The sequence below is a fragment of the Bactrocera oleae genome, chromosome 6 (assembly GCF_042242935.1).
Source record: "Bactrocera oleae isolate idBacOlea1 chromosome 6, idBacOlea1, whole genome shotgun sequence".
NCBI lineage: Eukaryota > Metazoa > Arthropoda > Insecta > Diptera > Tephritidae > Bactrocera > Bactrocera oleae.
Genome location: NC_091540.1, coordinates 70846726 through 70867144, shown reverse-complemented (window position 1 = coordinate 70867144; position 20419 = coordinate 70846726). Strand labels below are relative to the sequence as shown.

Below are 20419 nucleotides of genomic sequence, written 5' to 3'. Positions count from 1 at the left end.
ATTAAAAACTAATTTATTGCATATGACAGATATGCATTTGATAATAAAATGGAATCCATTAATATGCAATGCCTAAAATGAAAATTACTAAAAGCTTTTAGGCAGCATTTCGGCGAATAAACATGTATTCGGTTGTGAATGATAAAAATAAACATATCCATATGCATAAGTAATAATATTAAATAATGAAATTCCGGCTAAATGCAATGAGAAGTATTTAAATATTATAATAATACCAAATCCGATTAATGGATATCAACGAAGGTGTTGGCAATTTAACATTTCGTTTGTATGCCTTTGGTCGCTGATTTGTTCAGGGTTTTGGGTTAGTTTAAATTTCGTGTTATAGCCATAGCCCGGCAAGTATTCAGACCGGTAACGTGGCAATTCTCGCCTTACCATACTTTATATTTTAGTAAAAAGTAGGTGGAAGGGCTTTTGAACTTTTCAAGTAAGTTTGGAAGATTATAGAAGAAAGATTTTTCAGAAGTTCGTTGTGTTTTTTGGAAAAATTGTGTACCTCGTTATTATTAGTAGCATCTATTTTCACATTTTTTGCCAGCGGTGTGACTATCAAATGTTTGTGAAAAGTTCATTGACCTTGTCGATTGAATCTAGCAGAAGTTTTCTCACAGCCTTGGTAGTGTTGGCTATAACTGAATCTTTTGACTATAGTTTATTGAGTTAAAACTGCGTATACTGAATAGCTCTCAAATCTAACGAGATAAATCGATTTTAAGAACGTTACCATTGTTTAAGATTTTTATAGTGTCTGTAATCGGTTATGTACTAGACTCATAATCGACAGCTGCATAATTGATGAGAATTATTCAGTAGAGTTGACGTGGAACGTAAGTGAAGTCTCGTCGAATGATATAATGATGTAACCAGAATTGAAGTTGGATTACATTCGATTAAGCAGAGTACTGTCCTCTATATCTATTTGGGAACACTACAGCAACAATAACCGGAGCAAATTTTCAAATATTTATTTCCGAACGTGTTACTAAATATAATATCGTTCTTTCCTTAAATTACGTTAGGATGCACGAGACTCAATTCAGTTGGAAAATTTTTAGAATATAAAAGTAATAGAATATAATGTAACCCAGACTGTTATTCATTATTTTAGGTACCAATAATGCTCTAAGTTCCTATTGCAATACACTTGTATGTAACTTTCTAAAAGCTTCAAAAGGTTACGGTTTTAGTCTCCTGAAGTAATACTAAATATTTTTTCGTAATCTTTTTCTTTTCAAATTCACCCATGACCATATCGCTTCAAAGACGCAAGGAAATTCATAAGATTTTCAAGCGATAATTAAGGCTCGCTTAACTTTTTTAAATATTCTGGATGACGCGAATACTTACGGTACTCTAATTGTTATTATTCAAAGTATTACCCTGTTAAGATATATGCGGTTTCGCTTCATAATATACTTACATCTGTCGGTAGCTGCTATATATACATACAAGTAGGAAAGTAAATAATAAGCCATTTGGATGTAATTTTGTTTTAAACATTTAATTTTTTATTAATTTCTTTTGTTGCTGCTGACGGGTGTGCACACGTATTTGAAAAATGCATTCTCTTCACTTTTCACTTTTTAACTTTCGGCTTCGTTTTCGATTTTGGTTTTTGTGATTTGTGTTTTCTCATTATTGTTGTTGTTTTTTTCATCAATGCATACAATTTTCGTATAAGTATATAATTTCAGTGTGTGTTTTTTTTTTGAATATTTGACAGTACCGTTACAGAGATTTTCCATACATATGCATATTTTGTTTTCAGTTATGTTTACAGTTTCTTTCGTTTTTTATTTTTGGTTATTGTAATTGTAGGACAATACATACATATACATATATTTATTAGATTACAAGTGTAACTTGTTGGGATTTCTATTTGGCATTGCATTTTCATATTGACAATAAATAAATAAGTTTCAATGTTGACCATCGGCTCAATGGATTGGTGGTGGAGGTGTTCATGCATGCAATATACATATTTACAAATATGCACATACACACACATACCTGTGACGTACTAAGTCTGGGTGGTATCAAGTGAGATTTTTATTAGTTGAATTTTCAATTTTATAATTACATTTGATTAACGGTTATTTAATATTGATTTAACTTTACTTTTTTGGACATTTACAAATAGTTGTGTGTGTATGTGTGTGTGTTTATTTATTTACTGGACGTAATTGGCCTGTGCGTGTGCGGTCGGTTCATTAGTGTATGCTTCATATGCTTTTCTTTGTTTTTGTTTTTGTTAATATAATTTTTAGCAGTTTTCAAACAGAAACTAATTAGCCAAATTATAATTAAAAACTTTTTTGGCTTGTGCACTTGTTTTCTCTATTTTTCATTGTTGTAGAAAATGTTGTGGGAGCCAAGATCACTGGTATGCAGTTCTGCTCTAATCCTCGGAAGTTTAGTGTTGTTATTGTATTGTATTTTTTTGTTTTTTGTGTTTCACTTTCTTTAGTTTCTGATTTTTTGTTTTCTCTTTGGTTCATATGTGAGTGTTCGTTACGAATAATTACTTTTCTTTTTTTAGTTTAGATATACTTTCTGCTTCAGTTTTATTAACAGGCGCTTATATTCCTAGTACATATGTTTCTATTTATTACAAATTTTGTTTTTAACTATACAAATTGTATGCAAAAACACTGTGAGTTTAAATTAGAAGTGAATTTTAGCTTAACGATAGGGTTCGCCATAAGAAAAAACATATTTCGCAATTCTAAACTAGATAGAAAATGGTATTAAATAGTATTATATACTAAAAAATTAATCTCGCAACAAATATTTCAATTATGTATAAGCATATGTATAGTAGTAACGATTTTACAGTTATGCATATCTTTACAAGCATTGATTTTTCTTCCTCTTTCTTTCCTTTTTCGACAATGTAGGCGGCAACGACAGCACGGAAAGGCCTTAACAAGAGTAAAACCAAAATATTTGGAATTATTTTAGTGAATTCAAAGCGGATTTTTTTTTTAATTTGTGTGGTTTTCAAACTTTTTTGAATGAATTTTTCCCTTTTTTCTGCTCTCACATTTCATTTCCGACCTTCTGCTCGCCCATTGTCGCCTGCATTTTTCTTTTATTTGCTATTTATTTCGATTTGGTTGACTAGTGCGTTAGTTTGTGAAAATGCGACACTCGGCTATTGTGCGCCTAGCTTTGCACTCACTTACATATGTATGTGTGTTTTGCGGGGGGTAACGAGGACTTATCTAACCTTTTCGGTGTATATGTACAGACAACAAAGAATGCACTCTAACCGCATTTCTACTATTTGGTTGTGTGACCCGATTGTGCATTGATGCCTACAATATAATTACGTAATATAAATTTAAATTAAATAAATAAATGTTTTTTACAATTCTTAATGTTAAAATTAATTTTCGTTCAAGCGTACTTGAATTTACACGCGTATGTGTGTGTGTATGGGAGTGGCCACACAATGATTGTGTGTGTTTATCATTTTCATTTTCAAAATTAATTCAGTCTTTGGTATTATCACAACATTTGTTTATACGATTTGGGGTTTTATTTGCGTTCCATGCAAAAGATATTTAAATAAAGTCAAAAAATAAATTAAACAAGAACAGCAACGACGAAAAAATATAGTTAAATAGTAACAAATAAATAATTGTGGCTAACAGAAATGCGTGAAATTTTAAGCGGATATTTTTCGAAAAATGTGATATTCATATTTATACAACAAATATCTTTTGGTAGCGCTAAATTCGCGCCAATTTCAATTTTAGTTTGCTCATCTACGCTTACTTTGCACTAAAAGCGGCTTTATCGTGTTTCAGAAATATCACTCCATTCTCAAATATTCACGCATTTATATTGTTTTTGCATAAATTCTCTCACTTAACTGTCCTACGCAAACAGACTTTTTACGACACACCCAAATCGTACAACAACTGCTGTGCCACAACTTCGCTGCGCTCCTCCACCAGCTGTCCGGTCATCGTGTTGATCAGATTGAAGACAATGGCGAAGACGGTGAAGGCGCTGTAGACGCCTAGCGCCAGCCACCAGATGAGGTTCTCATAGGCGCGATGCTCGAAATTCTTTAGCACCAACAGACCGATGGTGAAGCCCGCCAAAGCGCCGGTCATGTGTGCGACATACGAGACTGGCGGCGGATCGATGTTGGGCCAGGTGTGCTCAAGGTGCGTGGGCTTGGTCACACCCTCGGCATCCAGATATTGTGAATACAATGCATATCCCAGGTCGCAAGATACTGCAAGAGAGGAGAAGAGCAAAAGCAATGATGTGCACATTAGTACAAATTACACTTTTGTTTATCGAAAAAAAGTGTTACGCAAAGAATCCGCAACAAAAAGGAAACAAAAACAAAAATAATCTACGAAACTCCACGCAGAGTGAAAACGTAACGAAATGTGTTTACTTTTCGCCCCCATAGAATGAGGTCAAACCATATCACTGCCGATTAGGCTGGCACTCAAACACATTTCAACGCAGCACTGACGGGTAGAGCGTAAACAAATCAAATTAAAATCAAATCGAAATGAAAATCAACGAAAACTTACCAAATATCAGCACCGACAGCAACTGCGCCACCGCGTAGCGCATCTGCCTGTAGTTGAGCGTAATGTTGGCCAAGTGTGCGGCGAGCATTGCGTATACGCCACCGCTGGCGCCCACCAAGTACACCTCAGAGTCAACGACGCTCGTGCCTAACGAGCCGGCGAACACACCTGCACAGTAAATAATGCCTATGCGCGCCGAGCCGTGCATCACTTCCAGCGGTATGCCGTAGAAGAGTTGGATGACGACGTTGAATCCCAGGTGGAACCAGTTGGCGTGCAGGAACATGTAGGAGAGGAAGCGCCACACCTGCAGACGGCGGTCGGGCCGGTAGATGAACACCGAGTCGGAGGCGATGGGCATGTGTGGAATGAGTTCGCGTGTGGCCTCCGTGCCCGGAACTGTGGCGGAGTCGTAGGCGAAAATTGCGACCTGCAAATGAGAAAAAATTATTTTTTTATTAGTCTGAACGTTTAGGGATGAAAGAAAATACAACCACATAAATAAAAGTAATATATAAAGCATGAGAAAATGCTTCCGAAACTTCGGTTTTTCAATTAATGCTAACTTTATTTCCGTCGAAAGGTAAGTTTTTCAAATTTTTTTTTGCTTTTTAGTATTTTTCCTGCCAAGAAGGTCAAGCTTACAATTTGTGCGCGCAACTGAATTCTGCCAGCGTTTGGCAATGCTCACAGCAGCATATTTCGAAAATGCGGCTTCAGATTAAAATGTCAGCCAAAGGTCAGCTTATTATAACGGCAGCTGTGTGCTAATAAATATTTCTGCAGGTGGAGTTGAAATTCATTTAGCTCTGGCCGAAAATTGCCATAAATTTTCTTCGCTTTGTGCATTCACGTGCAATAAATGAGGGAAATTCTATGAAATTGCGCAAGAAAAATGTTTTGTAAACTATTTCCCACACTTTGTATGTATGTACATATGTATGTATGTAATAGGAGAGGAAATAAATTTTAAAGTTTTGTTTGGTTCATTTCTCATTTCCAGATAAAAATTGAAATATTGAAAAGAAAATATTTTTTCATGAAATTAAACTTTCCCAGATATCTCAACAAAAACATAAGCATACATTTAGGCGACATATATTTGCTTGTATCCGTGCGCAATACCTAACATTGACGAAAAGCGCTGTAATATTGTTTTGTGTGCGGACAAGCAAACTCAATTGGCTGAAGTGGAGTGGTTGTCATAAAAGTCTCGAATCGCTTGTGAAAGTTGCAAAGAAGTGGGCGCAGCGAGGGACAATGGGAGTGCGCAGCGGCAATTGCTGCCACAACAATGTTAATAAAAAGGATAATTTTTATATACACGAGTTGTTGCTTGGCATGCGGAAACCATATAAAACACACCCACACAGGCGCACATATGTAAGTGGATACACATGTAAGAGTGGCCATAAAAAGCGAGGCAATGCTGTAATGAATTGAGTAAAATAAAGAGAGTACATGCACACACACATATATGCATGTGTATATACATATGTATATATTAAGATTTGCATGTGGATGTGTACGAAGTATGTTTAGACCGAGGGGAAGATGTAGTTGTAAAAACAGCAAACCCAATTGAGTCCAAATATTCGTTGGGACCTATCTGGAAAAAGTTTGAAAAATTTTTCGTCGCACACACATACACACACACACTCATGCATGCATTACTTTTTATGTCACTGATTTTTACTGCTGCTTGCCGCTGCCTTTTCCCTTTTCTGTTTATTTGCAGTTGTTGTTGTTATTGTTTTCGTGCTTCCAATTTCTAGTTAGTCAACTCTGTCATGCATGCCGCTTCTTTCTGCTCGCTTCGATTTTAGCATATTCTGAAAGGTCCTTCCGCTTCTATTGTGCTTTTCATTGTGCTCACAATAGCAACAACAAAAAACGACAACAACAACAACAACAGCACACGCGGTGAATTGTGAAATGAAACAAAGAAGTTTCGGAAGTATAGCGAAATAAAATGAAAAATGGCAACGCATAAATTTCGCATATAAAAACAGCAGCAACAACAACGACAGCAAAAACAACTAGATTCGAGTCCAAAGCGGCACTGCGCCTGAAAACACACACACCGGCACGCGTAAACACGGTAAGGTGCGCCTTTTTTTGCGTCTTGCCCCAACAATGTCGCACGAGTATTGGTGTGCGTGTCCAGCGCGCTGCGGCTGGTAGCGTTCGCCGCCGCCAATAAAATTCGTTATGAAGTCACAACTTTGTCGCTATGAAAGCGTCAGTTAAATATTTTGTAGTTGTGGCGCTGTTTCCTCGCGTGCTGCCATCACGCCGCATATGTGTGTGTGCGTTTGTGCTGGTGGTGGTTGTGCCGGGCAACCACTGTCAGCCAAGAAGGCAGACCGAATCGGACCAGACAATGTTTAATCGATTTTGGGGCGCCATGTGACTCGTGCGCCATGTTTTTTCGTCTGTCGTTTCAATCGTTGGCTTGTTAGCTGCTACTGTTGTTGTTGTTATACACCAACTAGTTGTAGTGGAATAAAAGAACTACTTCCGCTTTTGTGTTGTGCCACTCAACAGCGCCGCCGTTGCTGGTGTAACGGCATATTGATTTGTAGCCGCGGCGGCACTCGTGTGACTATTTTTGTGTAGATTGGCGATTTTTCTTGCGCCTAGGCTGCGTTGATTGAGCAAATATGCGCTAGTTTGTGGCAAAGCCTGCGTTTTTGTTATCAAAACATCGTTCAATGATTAATTTCGAAATAGATTTTTGAGTGGCAATATTCAATTAGGATTTATACAGCATTTTCCGGAAATTTAACTTTTCCTGCGCAAATTATTAATTTCAAGCTGCTATTTTCGGAAAATTCATGGTGAAATTTTTGTGGAAACATAAATAATGAAAATTATTTTGGTTGTTGTTGTGTATGTAAAGTAGCACTCATTAAAAACCGTTCAAAATGTAAATTAAAAAGTACAAATTTTAACAAAAACCAAGTTCATAAATTTTTTAAATTTCAGAATTCCGACGAAAAGCGCGCGCGTATTTTAAAATGCCTTGCAAATATCAAATATTCCACTTAGTAATTGCTAAAAATTATTATCGAAATTTTCCATGTAATTTCCAATCAATCCGCGCACTTCTAACAATAAACAGTAATCAATTTAAGTATTTGGCAAATTTGAATGCCCTGAATAATGGAGCGCAACAATGTTGAAAGCATTTGCAACACGCACACATGCACCTGCACAAATATTTGTGTAAAATATGTGTGTTTTTGTGCGTTAAACGGCGATTAAGTCGATACTTTTTTGGCACTTTGGTATAAATCAATTTAATTATTTTTATCAGAATTAGTATTTAATTACATTCAATTAATTTCAAATTCTGCGATTGCCGTTTTATATTTCATTAAGCAAAGCGGGAAAAAGCGCGAGCGTTTACCTTTTAATTTGATAATAGACACCGAAATATTTAAATTGCAAAGTCATGTATGTGTGTATTTTTTGCTAACGAAAATTGATAGGTAAAAACTGCAACAACAAAAACGTCAAATATTTGCAATCAATTTGCTTCCTAATAGAAAATAGAGAAATATGTGAGAATATATTTTGAAAAATAATTAAAAGACAACAAAAAAGGTCAAAAGAGATAAAAAAAAGTTCGGGTAATTCAAAAATAGTTAATTTTTATTTATTTTTTGCTAAAAATATATATTCCTGTAAAATCAGGAATTCCTGCATTAGACCCTCATTTTCATATTTGTCTCGAAAAAGCTGATAAAGAAACTATTCGCCTCACCAGAACTAACCTCAAAAATGCCGTGCACTCTGTCAACTATCTCCTTTACACTCATTAAATATTTGCTTTGTTTTTTTACTTGGTTGCTTGGTACTTACCTCAATGATGGAGATCGCCAGCATGAAGAACGGCCAGTGCAGCCTGTACTCGCTCTTCAAATAGCTCACTTCCGCATCCGCGTTGCAAGCGTATTTCGCCTTCTGCTGGTGTTGCTGCTGCTGCTGTTGTTGTTGTTGCAGCGACTTTTGCTGTTGTTGTTGTGCCTTCTCCATGTAGATGTGTTCGCCGTGTCGCGCACAACATGTGCTACTCGTCGTGCTGCTGTCCGTGTCATAGGAGGACGAAGACGACGACAGGGCGGACGATGGCGCTGGCGCGGGTGCCGTGCCTGTAGGACAGGAGAGTGATGGCGCTGCCGGCATAGGAATGTCAATGATGGTCGCTTCAATGGCGGGCAATTCGTCGTTGTCCTCGTCGACAACAACAATGGTGCTGTTCTGTTGTTGCAGTTCGTGCTGTTCAACCGCAGCGAGTGCTTCACTAGATTGCTGTTGTTGTTGCTGCTGTTCTGCTTGCTGTTGCTGTTGCCTTATTTGTGCCGCAAATTGCTCCATGATTTTTTTCGCTGCAATGGTTGTAGTTTTCGCTTTGGATTTTGTTTTTATGTATTACCAGCTTAGCGCCCTCTTGGATGGGTGTGTGTGTGTGTATGTTTGCTATGCTAGTTGTTGTTGCTGCTTATAGTCTTTTGGCTTAACTTTCGCGTTTCGCTGCAAGTGTTGAAAGCGAAAAACTGTAAATGTTTGTTTATCACAATTTTTCACGTGTTGTTGGCGCCAGCGTTGAACTGGTGTGCTTTTTCACTTTGCTCCACTTTTTCAGTGTTGTCTTGTTGTCTTCTGCTCGCGCGCTTTTGTTTATCTGCCAGACGTTAATCCGCGCGGCGCTTGCATCTTTGTGTTGTGTTAAATTTGTTATTGCAACTGGAAGAGAGGAGAAGAAAAACAAAATCAGTTTTCAATATTTTCGAGAGTGTGAGAAAAAAGTGTTCCATCAATAAACAACGCGCGCACACACAGCCACTTGTAAATGGCTTGTAAACGCTGTATGTATGTGTGTGAATGTGTGTGTGTGGCTATTGTACGGCCATTTCGCCACTTCCGTTGTTGCAACGAGGCCCATGCCATTTAGCGGTTCTTTTGCGGTTTAAGAAGTCTCAATCAGCGCCAACTCAGTCGCGCCAATCGTCAATATGGATAAACATGCAGTTTCGCGTAATCGTGTGTGCGTGTGCGTACGTCCATACATGCGGTGTCTGTGTGGAATCTGTTAGTTTCGACACTTAAAATTTGAGGCCTTTAAATTTGAATATATGCTGAAAACTATTAAAGTAATTTTTAAAAAAATATTTAATTTATATTTTTCCCTAGATGAACTTTTTCTCATTTTATTCATCAATATTAGTAAGACAAATGTATATATTTAAAAAAAATTTCTTACATTTCATATTTTATTTGCTGTTGTTATGTTAAGGCATGTAAATGCTTGCCCATTTCGTTGGGACCGAAAGCAGAGCCCACAAAATGGCAGCGGAAAATAAATGGTGCACCAAAAGAGCTGCCAACTTGCGGCAGAACGCGCACAAGTTAACAACTAACTGCTTGCGTTCGCTTGTTACATTGCTGTTGTTGTTGCTATTGTTTTTTGTAACACGCCAACTTTATGAAAGATGTTCAAAACAGCGCCAACTTGAAGTGAGTTGTAGCAAGTTTTCAGGCGTTTACGCGCTTTATTTTTCTTCGCTCGCAAACACACACATACACGCACGCATACACACGGAACTTGACAGCTGTACACATATTTAAGCCCAAGTGGATTAGCGTGTGTTTGGTTGTGACAGTTGCCATTTTACGAGATTGCTCTGCCCTACATTCCAACGCAATTATGCCCACACCCACACACACTCACATACTAGCATAGTACATAGCTGGCGGAGGCTTTTGAGTATGAACACACGATAGCATATGCCAACACAACCACAGAGACAGTACCACAGTACGCCTAGAATTGTTGGGTGAGTCCCTTGAGCTTTAATGGCGCTCCACATGTAACTATGTTACACACACTCACATACTTGTATTAATGTAAATATGTGTGCGCTCAATGAGTAATTGTTGTTGCGGTTGTTGTACGTAATTTGAAGTTTCCAGGAATAAATTTTAGATTAACTTAATGACCAATAAATATGATAGCGCTGTATGTAGTACAAATGTCTGCTATGCCATGCTATGCTGTGTTGTGCTGTGCTCTGTTCGTAATTAATGGTCAGCACTGGCGGAGTCGCAATGGGAGGCGGGGGAGTTAGACATATGCAGCAAAAGTAAGTGGTTCCCCCTCCCAGGCACAAGTCAAGGCTGCCGGTCGCAGGCCCTTAGGGAATCGCCGAACACATGCAGAGGAGGAGCAATGTGTTAAATCGCTGAGATTGCAAAAGACTTACAGCAAAACAAACAAAATTTTAAGAATAACTGTATACGCATATCAACACATACACACAGATGCATGCACACAAACATTTCTCGCATCAAACCGCGAGCGTGAGTCAATTGTAGGGGCCAGAATTCGAAGAGTATATATATGTATGTAAATGTGTGTGTGCTTTTACAGCATTGCGGCATTTAAGTGCCACACTTTGTCGTAATAAGGCGCTTAATTATCTTAATTTCTATTTTTGTTGCTGTTTTTGTCTTTATTTAATTTTTTTTTTGGATATAAATATGTGCGTTTGCATGTCTGCGGCTGGCAGCGCTGCCGCGCGCTTCTTTGTTGAGACAACGCGTTTATTGGCGCTGCTGGTTGTTGTTGTTGCATGTGTGTTTCGCTGGCATGAAATCAAACGCAAATAAAAAATCGTATTGTCTGCTCGCATATACACATACATACATATGTATGTACAATATGTATGTTTGTGGGTGATAAATTGTGTTTTTAATTTTTATGTTGCTCGGATTTCTATAATTTTTATTTATTTTTTCTTCGATTTAAACGCGCAAATTAAACGATTTTCCTTACATTTAATTGCCTTTGCGTTATCTATGAATTATTTTCGCGAAATTTTCGACTTTTTATAAAGAATTTTCGACTCAGATGTGGATTTTTATGGACTGGCGTCGCCAGACAGGAGCCGTTTTTATTTCTTAAATATCTGGGTGACGCCCAGTTGCAAATATTTGATTTAAATTTAAGGAAAATATTTTTATAATGACAAAAATAAATAAATAAGCATAAAAACCAGCAAAAAGTATTAAGCAAAATGATTTTTGGTATAGAAAATTTATATTCACATTAAATTTTTTTTTAATAAAAAATGTATATAAAATTTCAAAGCAGGTGAATTTAAAATTTCAACTGTCAGAGTCTAGACTACGTATGGGTCAGTGTTTCGAATTTTTTAAAGGGGTTTGTTGGTTTTAATTTTAGCAAATAAAAAAATAATTTTTTTTAGTTTTAAATTTTTAAAAAGTTTTTAATAAAATTTGCAAACATTTTCATACACAGCAACATCAGCCACATTAAATACACTTTCCCCTCCGCTTTATGTGCATTAAACCAGGCATTTAATGTGCGAATATTACATAGCCATGTAGTATGTGTGTTTTATTATTTCTAAGGTATTTTTTGTTGTTTGTGTAGGTGTGGCGTCCATTTGAAACATAATTATTGTCATCATCAGCTACGAAATTGCGGATGATTTACTATTTTCCCATACATTAGCGCGTAAGCTTTACCACTATTGTTGTTGCAGTTGTAGTTGTTGTTGCTGTACACTTAAGAAAAATCCACGCTAACAAATTTCAAATTGGCTGAGTCTGTGGTATTTGTACAATTGTCTTTTTATTGTCGCATTTTTTGCAGAAAATCAGCAGCCAAGGTCTGCGCCGCTACACACACACACACACACACAGCCAAACATACATATTATTATATAATAGATATTTATGCGTGTAGATAGCATAGTCCGTATGTGTGTCGTGTAATTTGACCCAGGCAATTATTGTAATTCTCCAACTAATGATTTCTGGCGACAAGCGCTTAGTGGCAGTAGTAGCTATAGCAACAACAACTACTACAAATAAAAGCACTTACCGCTGTGTGCGACAACAACGCCACTAAGTACAAGTGAATTATGTTAATCGCATTCGTTTCAATTACAATAAACGGGCGGCAGCAACAACAACGGGCGGCAGCAACAGCAACGATGGAAAAATGAAATCAGCAAAAATGAAAAATCATGAACATAAAACGAATTGAATTTATGTAATTTTGTGTTGCTTCTGCTTTTTGGTGTGTTGATGGCTGTTGCTTGGTAACGCTTTGACTGTGTTTGGGTGGCTTTTTCGTATAGATACATTCATGTTGTTGTATTGCTATTGTTGCAGGCGCTGTTGTGGTAACATCGGCGAGTCTTTTGCGCACGCGCTTCGATTTGTTATGGTTGGTTTTTGTGCTAGTAAAACATTTTATTCATATGTACATACTTGTATATTGAGAATCAAATGTAGGTGCACCCACAATTGTGTGCGTGTGTTTGTGGGGCAGCGGCTTGAAAAATCGCCCAAATAACATACCGATTGTGTCATTTACGCGGGTGCAAACAGATGACATCGTACAATCATATATACATTTAGTTGTAAACATGTAGGTATGTACATACACATATATGGTATATATATAAATATATTTGCTTGAAGCTATATCTGTCACATAAAAGCAGTGGCGACTTAAAAGCGTTTTAAATGCCATTTTAAAGTTTATTATTTATAGTTATTATTTTCATTTGTGTTTTGCTTAATTTTCTAATAATTTAAAAACCGAAAATACTTGAGTTTCTGCTTCTAAGAAAGCATACAATTGTAAAGTTGAAGTATTTATACTTATCGCGCGTACTGTAAATGAGGTTTTCTGATATAAAAATGCACATACAGGCATACATACACATAATTGCGACATCTCAGCCCACTTGAATATTTTTTGTATTATATTTTTTTTAATTACTTCATTTGAAATCACTGAAGCATTCTACTGCATTTGCCACCGATCATGTTGGAATAGCAAAATCAAAAGCAGAAAATAATAAAATAATTAATTTCAAAACAATTAAAAGCTAAAAAAACTAATAAAATATGAAATCCGAATGTTGTGCAAAACACACAGTAAAAACTTAATCATAAAAATGAGCGATTTAGCTGGAAATATGCGCCAAAAATGCAGCTAGCGTGGCATGAGCACACATACAGCCACACATAACATTTATACATAAATACACATGTGTGTGTGTGTTGATGCCGTGCAATACAGCGCTTTTGCGTGTTCGCTGCACCTCGTTGCCGTCCGTTAATTAATACCAAACATATATTACAATAAACACACTTGTTGTTGCAATAATTCGACTTTTTTGTATAACAATTAAAACCACTCTTTTAAAAATTGTAACTGTGTCTGTGTGTGTGTGTGTAGTGGAAATAAAGTTATTAGAGCCAAAAATGCTTGGCAAATAACTAAATAACACGAAAAAATCGGAAAGCATTATGAAAAACGGTAAATTATTGTGCGATTTTTTGCTGCTTAAATGTGGCAATGCGAATTTGCACTTAAAACTGAATTGCTCTCGCTTTACTTTGCGTTTTTCGCTTGCCACACTTGACGGCACTCACGCGCACTCGAACGCGGTGAAATTGAATTGATTTGAGCGGCGCGCGTGTGGAAGCGTGTTATTTGTTGCACATGCACACTGAGCGCATAAATTATGCCGACAGATGATTACATACGCGAATACGTGCAAATAGAAATATTGCTTGGAAAATACAAGTAGTAATAATGTAATATCCAATTCCAGAAAAATAAAAAGTTGTCGTAAAAATATACGAATAATTATTTTTAAAAATACATTTTTTTTGATATCTTAAAATGTTTTATGATTTGTAATTTGTAGCCTTTTTTGTATCTGCGACCTTCGCCTAACTGTGTGCCACGTCATATGTACAGCAGTGGCAATAATCAAGTGCACCAGTTGTGATGGCTGCAATGTTTGTTATTTTTGTTGCTGTTGCGGCAAATTCAAATTAGCAGCACGTAGCGAGTGCGAATGCACAACTTCCTGCTAATTATGCGCAAGTATGAATGTGATGTGTGGTAAGTGGCATTGATGGTTAGTTACCGCTAAGCAGTTGCACGTACATCAGCCGGCGGCACAAACGCCTTTGGCCGTTCTTGCAGCGCGCCAATTGCTGCGGCCAAACGAACGGTTGACCGACCTAACAGCGTGAAAGCAGCACAATTGCCACAAATGAGTATTGCAACAACTAGCTTGCAACATGTGTGCGCCGCTGTGAGAATTAACATTTTCATTATATTTATGATTGCTATATTTTTTATAAGCGATTATTTGCATTTTCCGCGCATTAGCAATTTGTTTTTGCGCACTCACAAACACACACACACTCAAGCCACATATGCCGCATTTGGCTGATATCGAGTGTCTTCCGCCAATAATCGCATGGAACGCATCGACCGCTTTTGAACGAGTCAATAAACGCATAATGGCTATTACCGTCGCCGCCATTGCCGCCACCAATAACAACAATGCGACCAGGTCGATCGCTTGGCATTTGCGTGCACATACATATATATTTACACTTGTGCATGTTGCAACATTGTCGCCGCTCGTAAACACTCCAATAATCTTGCTGATGCTCATTGGTGACAGTTTTGCACTAGCACACGAGTTTGTTGGTGTGTAGCATGCAATCAGGAATTTGCGTGTAGGCTGCAAAAACCGCTGTTGCTGTTGTTGTTGCATTTTTTATTGCCTACACTTGCTATGCTTTATCGAGTGTCAGCTAAGCAGGTGGGTAGTCTATGTGTGTTTGTATATGTGGGAAATGTGGTAAACGTGGCCTCGAGGTTTAATGTGCAACACTTTTGATTGCGCTTCAAGACGCGCGACCTCAGTTGTCATTAGGGGCAACATTGCAAGCAAATAATGCCAGAACAATAAAGAAACGGTGGGGAAATCGAAATAAAAAATCGAGACCGCATTTCTCTATGAAATGTGCGTGCTACTGGTGAAAATCTGTCGAAAGGCAAAAGGGCAGCAAGAACTATGTTTCTGTCCAAATTAAGGAAAAAGCGAGCTGTTGCTGCTTTTGCAACTGCAAATAGTTTAAGAGTAAACCCTGCAAAACAGCATAAAGTATTAGTGATATATTATTTCAATTAAAACTTTTGCTATTCCTTGTGAAATTCTCTTCCAAACATCCGATTTTATTTCAGTACCACAGCGCCCACACATATCATAAATCACAGGCAATAATTAAATCTAGAAGCACTTAAATCAACTCACCAATTTATATGTCTGCCTTGTTGTTGCTTTAATCCGAAATGTGTGCTTTTTCGTTGTTTTTGCAACAAATTTTCATTCACACGCTCATTTATTGTCGTCTGCTTACAAGTTGCGTTTATTTTGCTTTTTCTCTTTGTGTTGCTTTTATATTACCGTTAATGCACGCCTTTTTCTGTATTTGTTGTTTGTGGCAATGACGTTATTGTTGTTGCACTTTTGTTGTCACACACTACACAAGTCCTTTTGACCACGATGTTTTTGTGTTTGCTGTTGTTGTTGTCACCGGGCACTCACTTCGGTGCGTTGAGTTTCCGTTTGCACCACCGCTTTGCAACAACAAAAAAACGTTCACTAAATTTATTAAATATGTGTGCGCGTATTTTTATTGTTGTTGTCGTTTTTATATACCGTCCAAATTCACATGCGCCTTATTAAATGGATACTATAACTTTTATTGTTGTTGTGAATTTGCTCGCTTTCATTTGCTTGGGCGCTGAGTTTTTTCCTTCGCTGCCTTTGCTAAATGTACAGTTAGTTTATTTGCACTTTTAGTTGAAATTTTTATTTGCTTACACACATTAATGTACACACACATAGACACAATAAACGTTTGCTATAATTTATGCATGCGGCTTTGTCATGCCTTTATTTTTGTTATTTTTAATTCTGATTTGATATTTTTCTTTGAATGAGATTTGCTTTTTTTATTTATTGTTGTGTTGTTTTTTCTAATTAATTTCGTAGGCGTAGTGAAAGGGAAATCGTTGAATAAATGTTGTTGTGCGTTTGAGTGAATTATTTCCCAAATTTATTTTTATTTATTTAATTCTTTTGATATTCCTCGATGAACAATTCATTTCGTTCACGCTGTGTTTGTTGCTCTAGCGACCACTGAGTGCTGCTGCCGAACTGCTTTTTCTTATTTCAATTAAGTTGCTCAATTTTGTGAAAATTATTTAATTTATATTTATGCTTAAATTTTCGTTCGCCAATATCCGCTTTCGGATTTCAGATACTTCTTTGGCTACTACACTCCACCACAAACAATCCGTATTCAAAGAACCACTATAGACTCGCTCGCGTTCCGCACGCAACTGTTTGTGAATTTCACGCTGCCGGCCCTCAAATACCAAACCCAAAGTGTTGAGCTGCTCGATTCGAGAGCTTGTTTATGCGGCGTGTGCAACATGTTCCAACGGTGCGCAGAGCAAGAGCCGTTGTTCGCGTGGTCCGTGTATCTCACAGATACGCCAGCCATGGCGAAACAGCTGAGCGCTTCAAACATTTCGGTTGCGCGTATCTTCTGCTTTTTGCTTTGCTTTTCTGTGCGGCTGCACCTTGCTTCATACCTTTGCAGTGGCGGCGCTTGTGCGTTCGTGTATCGATGTGTGTGCCGCCGCGTGCATGCTCAAGTGTTCGTACTATATCCGTTTACATTTGTTGAGATACTTTAATGGGCACACTCCAAACGGCAGCTGTTACCGCCAGCTGTCTCTGGTTAAGTTGCCTTCGAACTATTTGCAGAGTTGCACACACACACACACGCGCAAGTGAATCAAACGGAAGGAAGGACACAGATATATACACATACACATCGATGCATTGGGTCCTTAGATACCGATATGTAGTATTTGTTGGACCAACTTCACTGTAGTAGGCAGAGTGGTTGTCTTACCACGCAACTAACTGGATACTTCAGAAAAAGTTGTTGGTGCTACACATACTTCCACTTATACATATACAAATTTTTCATATTTTATGACAAAAATGTTTAAAGTAAATAAAAATAAATGAATCTAGTTATACATATATCTACATATGTACATATATATGTATTGTATGTTTGGTTCTTGCTAAGCGCTTTCTGAAATGCTAGAAATCCGTCAGACATGTTGCATTTCGTTTTGTTGCAGTTAAATATACCAGACAACTGAAACTATCTCACAGATACCGACGTATAAGAGTTCGCCGTTGTGTATCGAGATATATACCTACATAGATATATCCACAACCGAAGAGAATAAAAGTCTTTACGATCTCCTAAAGTAAATACTATGCCTGCAGGAATATGTGTTGGTGTAAACATTGCTGCCCACATACCTGTAAACAAATATATAATATATGTTTTATATGCAAGTATGTAGCCGTAATCAGCCTTTACACTTGATCATTGGCTGAAGTGAAATTTTTTTTCCCAAATATCAAATCATGGGAAAATACGTAGAGAGAGGCCATTCGAGGATAAACACTCTTTGACGCTTAGCAAGGACAGGTATAGACTTTTAACGGAGTTGTTTAAATTTAGTGTTCCTACAAAACTCACGTGTAAGAGAAGACAATACAAACTTCAGAGAGGGATCTTGTTGGATTAGAGTTTGTAGTATTAGAGTTGTATTTGTCAGGTAACATTTTTTAAATGAGTTAACAAGTAATTTTCTATTTTAAGAAGTTTTAGGTTGATATTTCGATATAATTTTGTGAAATTTGGAAATACGAGTAGAAGTGGAGCGGTCCCCTCCTAGTCGAAAAGCTCCATCTGAAAAATTGTGGAACAAAGTCTACCAGCTTTATTAAGACAATGAAATCGTTTGACTTGGAAAGCTAATGCTAGCCCAAAGTATATTTTTGAATGTTTGTGACATGATTTATATTTTTGATTTGATCTATTATAAATTTGTCTGTACTCAGAAGAAAACGATCAATAAAAGTAGCGATTGTATTCACTTTTGTCTCGAAAAAATCTTAAATGAAGAAAAGTAGGAATTCATAGAAATATTTGAAATCTTTTGAGACTTCAGTGTCCCAAAGCTTAATATTAAAACACATGTTTATTTTAGAGTTTTGCAAATATCCTTCTTTACTTAAACTTTGTGCCGTTTGTCAAGCATTCTAAGTATAGAGACAACAAAATTATTCAAAATATGCCAAATTCTTCTTCGTCAGCTGCTGAAAATTTATTACTCTTCATTCGTTTTAAAAAACGAATATTTCATTCAAGAAGTATAGGTTAAGTAAATTCAACATATGAAACATATCTGTTGCGATATAATATTATATAACCAAAAGCTTTTGTGCTTGCACTTAACTTGGATTAATGAAAAATATCAAAAGCACAAATTATTCGTAGTAACACATACTTTCAGCTTAACTAAATGCCAACAACAAAAAGTGGAGAAAAATATTTGCAAGCAAAATAGTGTGCCATAGCTTCATAGCAAAATGCTACACACATGCATACGCTCACATGTCCTTGTATCCCACCCTGTGGTCTGTCGAAAAACTTTGTTATGATTGGATCTGGCGCAGAGAATTGACGAAGGACTTGAATCCAAAAGGATACCCATTAAGATCGTCGCATATTTATATGTGTTTGTTTGTATTTGTCAGTTTTGGCACACTTCCAAGTGAATGTAAACACTTCTTCAGTATTTTCAAAACATTCAGCTCTTCCAACAATACAGTGTTTCAATTAAATGGCTGTGTTCGAAAGTTTAGAAATTGTTTGGAAAAATTTAGTGTCAAAAATTTTTTCAAAGGTTAAAGGGGGTGCAAGAGTATGGTAGCTGTATGGAGGTTACGAGCAGACAGACAGTGGCAAATGTCGAGTTATTTCATAGTCAAGCATATACTATATTGTAACTGCAAAGATATCTTTCTTATCTGTTAAGGTCTCGAACCAGTATTAGCTTCTCTTGAAACCCTCACAATGTTATCGATTTGATTTTGTTTCCGTCATTTAAATAGCTTCCCCCTAAGATGTCAACAAACAGGCTTGCAAACCAGAAACGCTTTAACCTTATATCTTTAGATTTAAAGCTGCTGAAGCAATTGTATAAATTCTTGAAAGCTTGTTAAAAAGTTCACACCAAACCCATGTCTGAAGTATAATACTTCGAACTAGTTTGGAAATACTTAACCAAAGCAACCCAGATGCACTTGTGACTAAGTTGGTCAGCTATTAACTATTGGACTGAGTTGCGAACTGAATCTAATAAGTGCCAAGCAAGGTTGCCACAAAACGCACGCCACTTTACTACGGTCCAAAAAGAGAACGATGTTTGGCAATATTCAGCACAGGCGGTGGAGAGGCAGTTCGCCCCGCTGTGCACTTCTGGTTGATTGGTTGGCTGCGTCACAGCAGCCAAGTTGACATGTGAAATGGCAAGTGTCGCGCTAAGTGTTTGTATGTGTGAGGGTGTGTCGGCACTTAACGCCAGTGCCCATAACTTAATGACTTATTGGACGCTGCGGACGTTTACTGTGCGCTTGTGTTCGGATGATAAGCGAAAAGTTGATACAAAACTCAAACAAAAAGAACATTCTAAAAAAGGTCTAAAATAGCTGTAAGGCGCATTCATATTAAAAAGTTCATACTTTCACACAAAAACAACATGCGGAATGAGTTTAATGAGCAAACGAGTAAACGAGCAAAGTGTCATTTAGTCAACTTGGCATATTGGAGTTTTAATTACTGTGGCAAGTGGCTAGTTGCAACTTTGTGTGGCATGTTAGGCGCCGCACTAGTGCAAGTAGTTGGCATTACAGCACGAAATGATGCCGAGCGCTGATGTGGCGAGCTCTAATGTGGCTGCAACAGCGTTTATGCTTGCTGCTCAATGCGGCAGATCTGGCAACATATGACCAACACTTGCTTGCTGGCATAGT

At 37.2% G+C, this 20419-nt stretch overlaps 1 protein-coding gene across 1 annotated transcript; it reads right to left on the bottom strand.

The window, feature by feature from the left end:
* Positions 1-1506: 1506 nt before the first annotated feature.
* On the bottom strand, positions 1507-16876 carry rho (rhomboid). Its single transcript, XM_014236354.3, has 4 exons — positions 15755-16876; positions 8451-9335; positions 4584-5013; positions 1507-4273 (listed from the first exon to the last, which is right to left on the bottom strand). The coding sequence occupies exons 2-4, from the start codon at positions 8964-8966 to the stop codon at positions 3924-3926; spliced, it is 1296 nt and encodes a 431-aa protein (XP_014091829.1). The 5' UTR covers positions 8967-9335; positions 15755-16876; the 3' UTR covers positions 1507-3923.
* Between the last annotated feature and the right edge of the window lie 3543 nt (positions 16877-20419).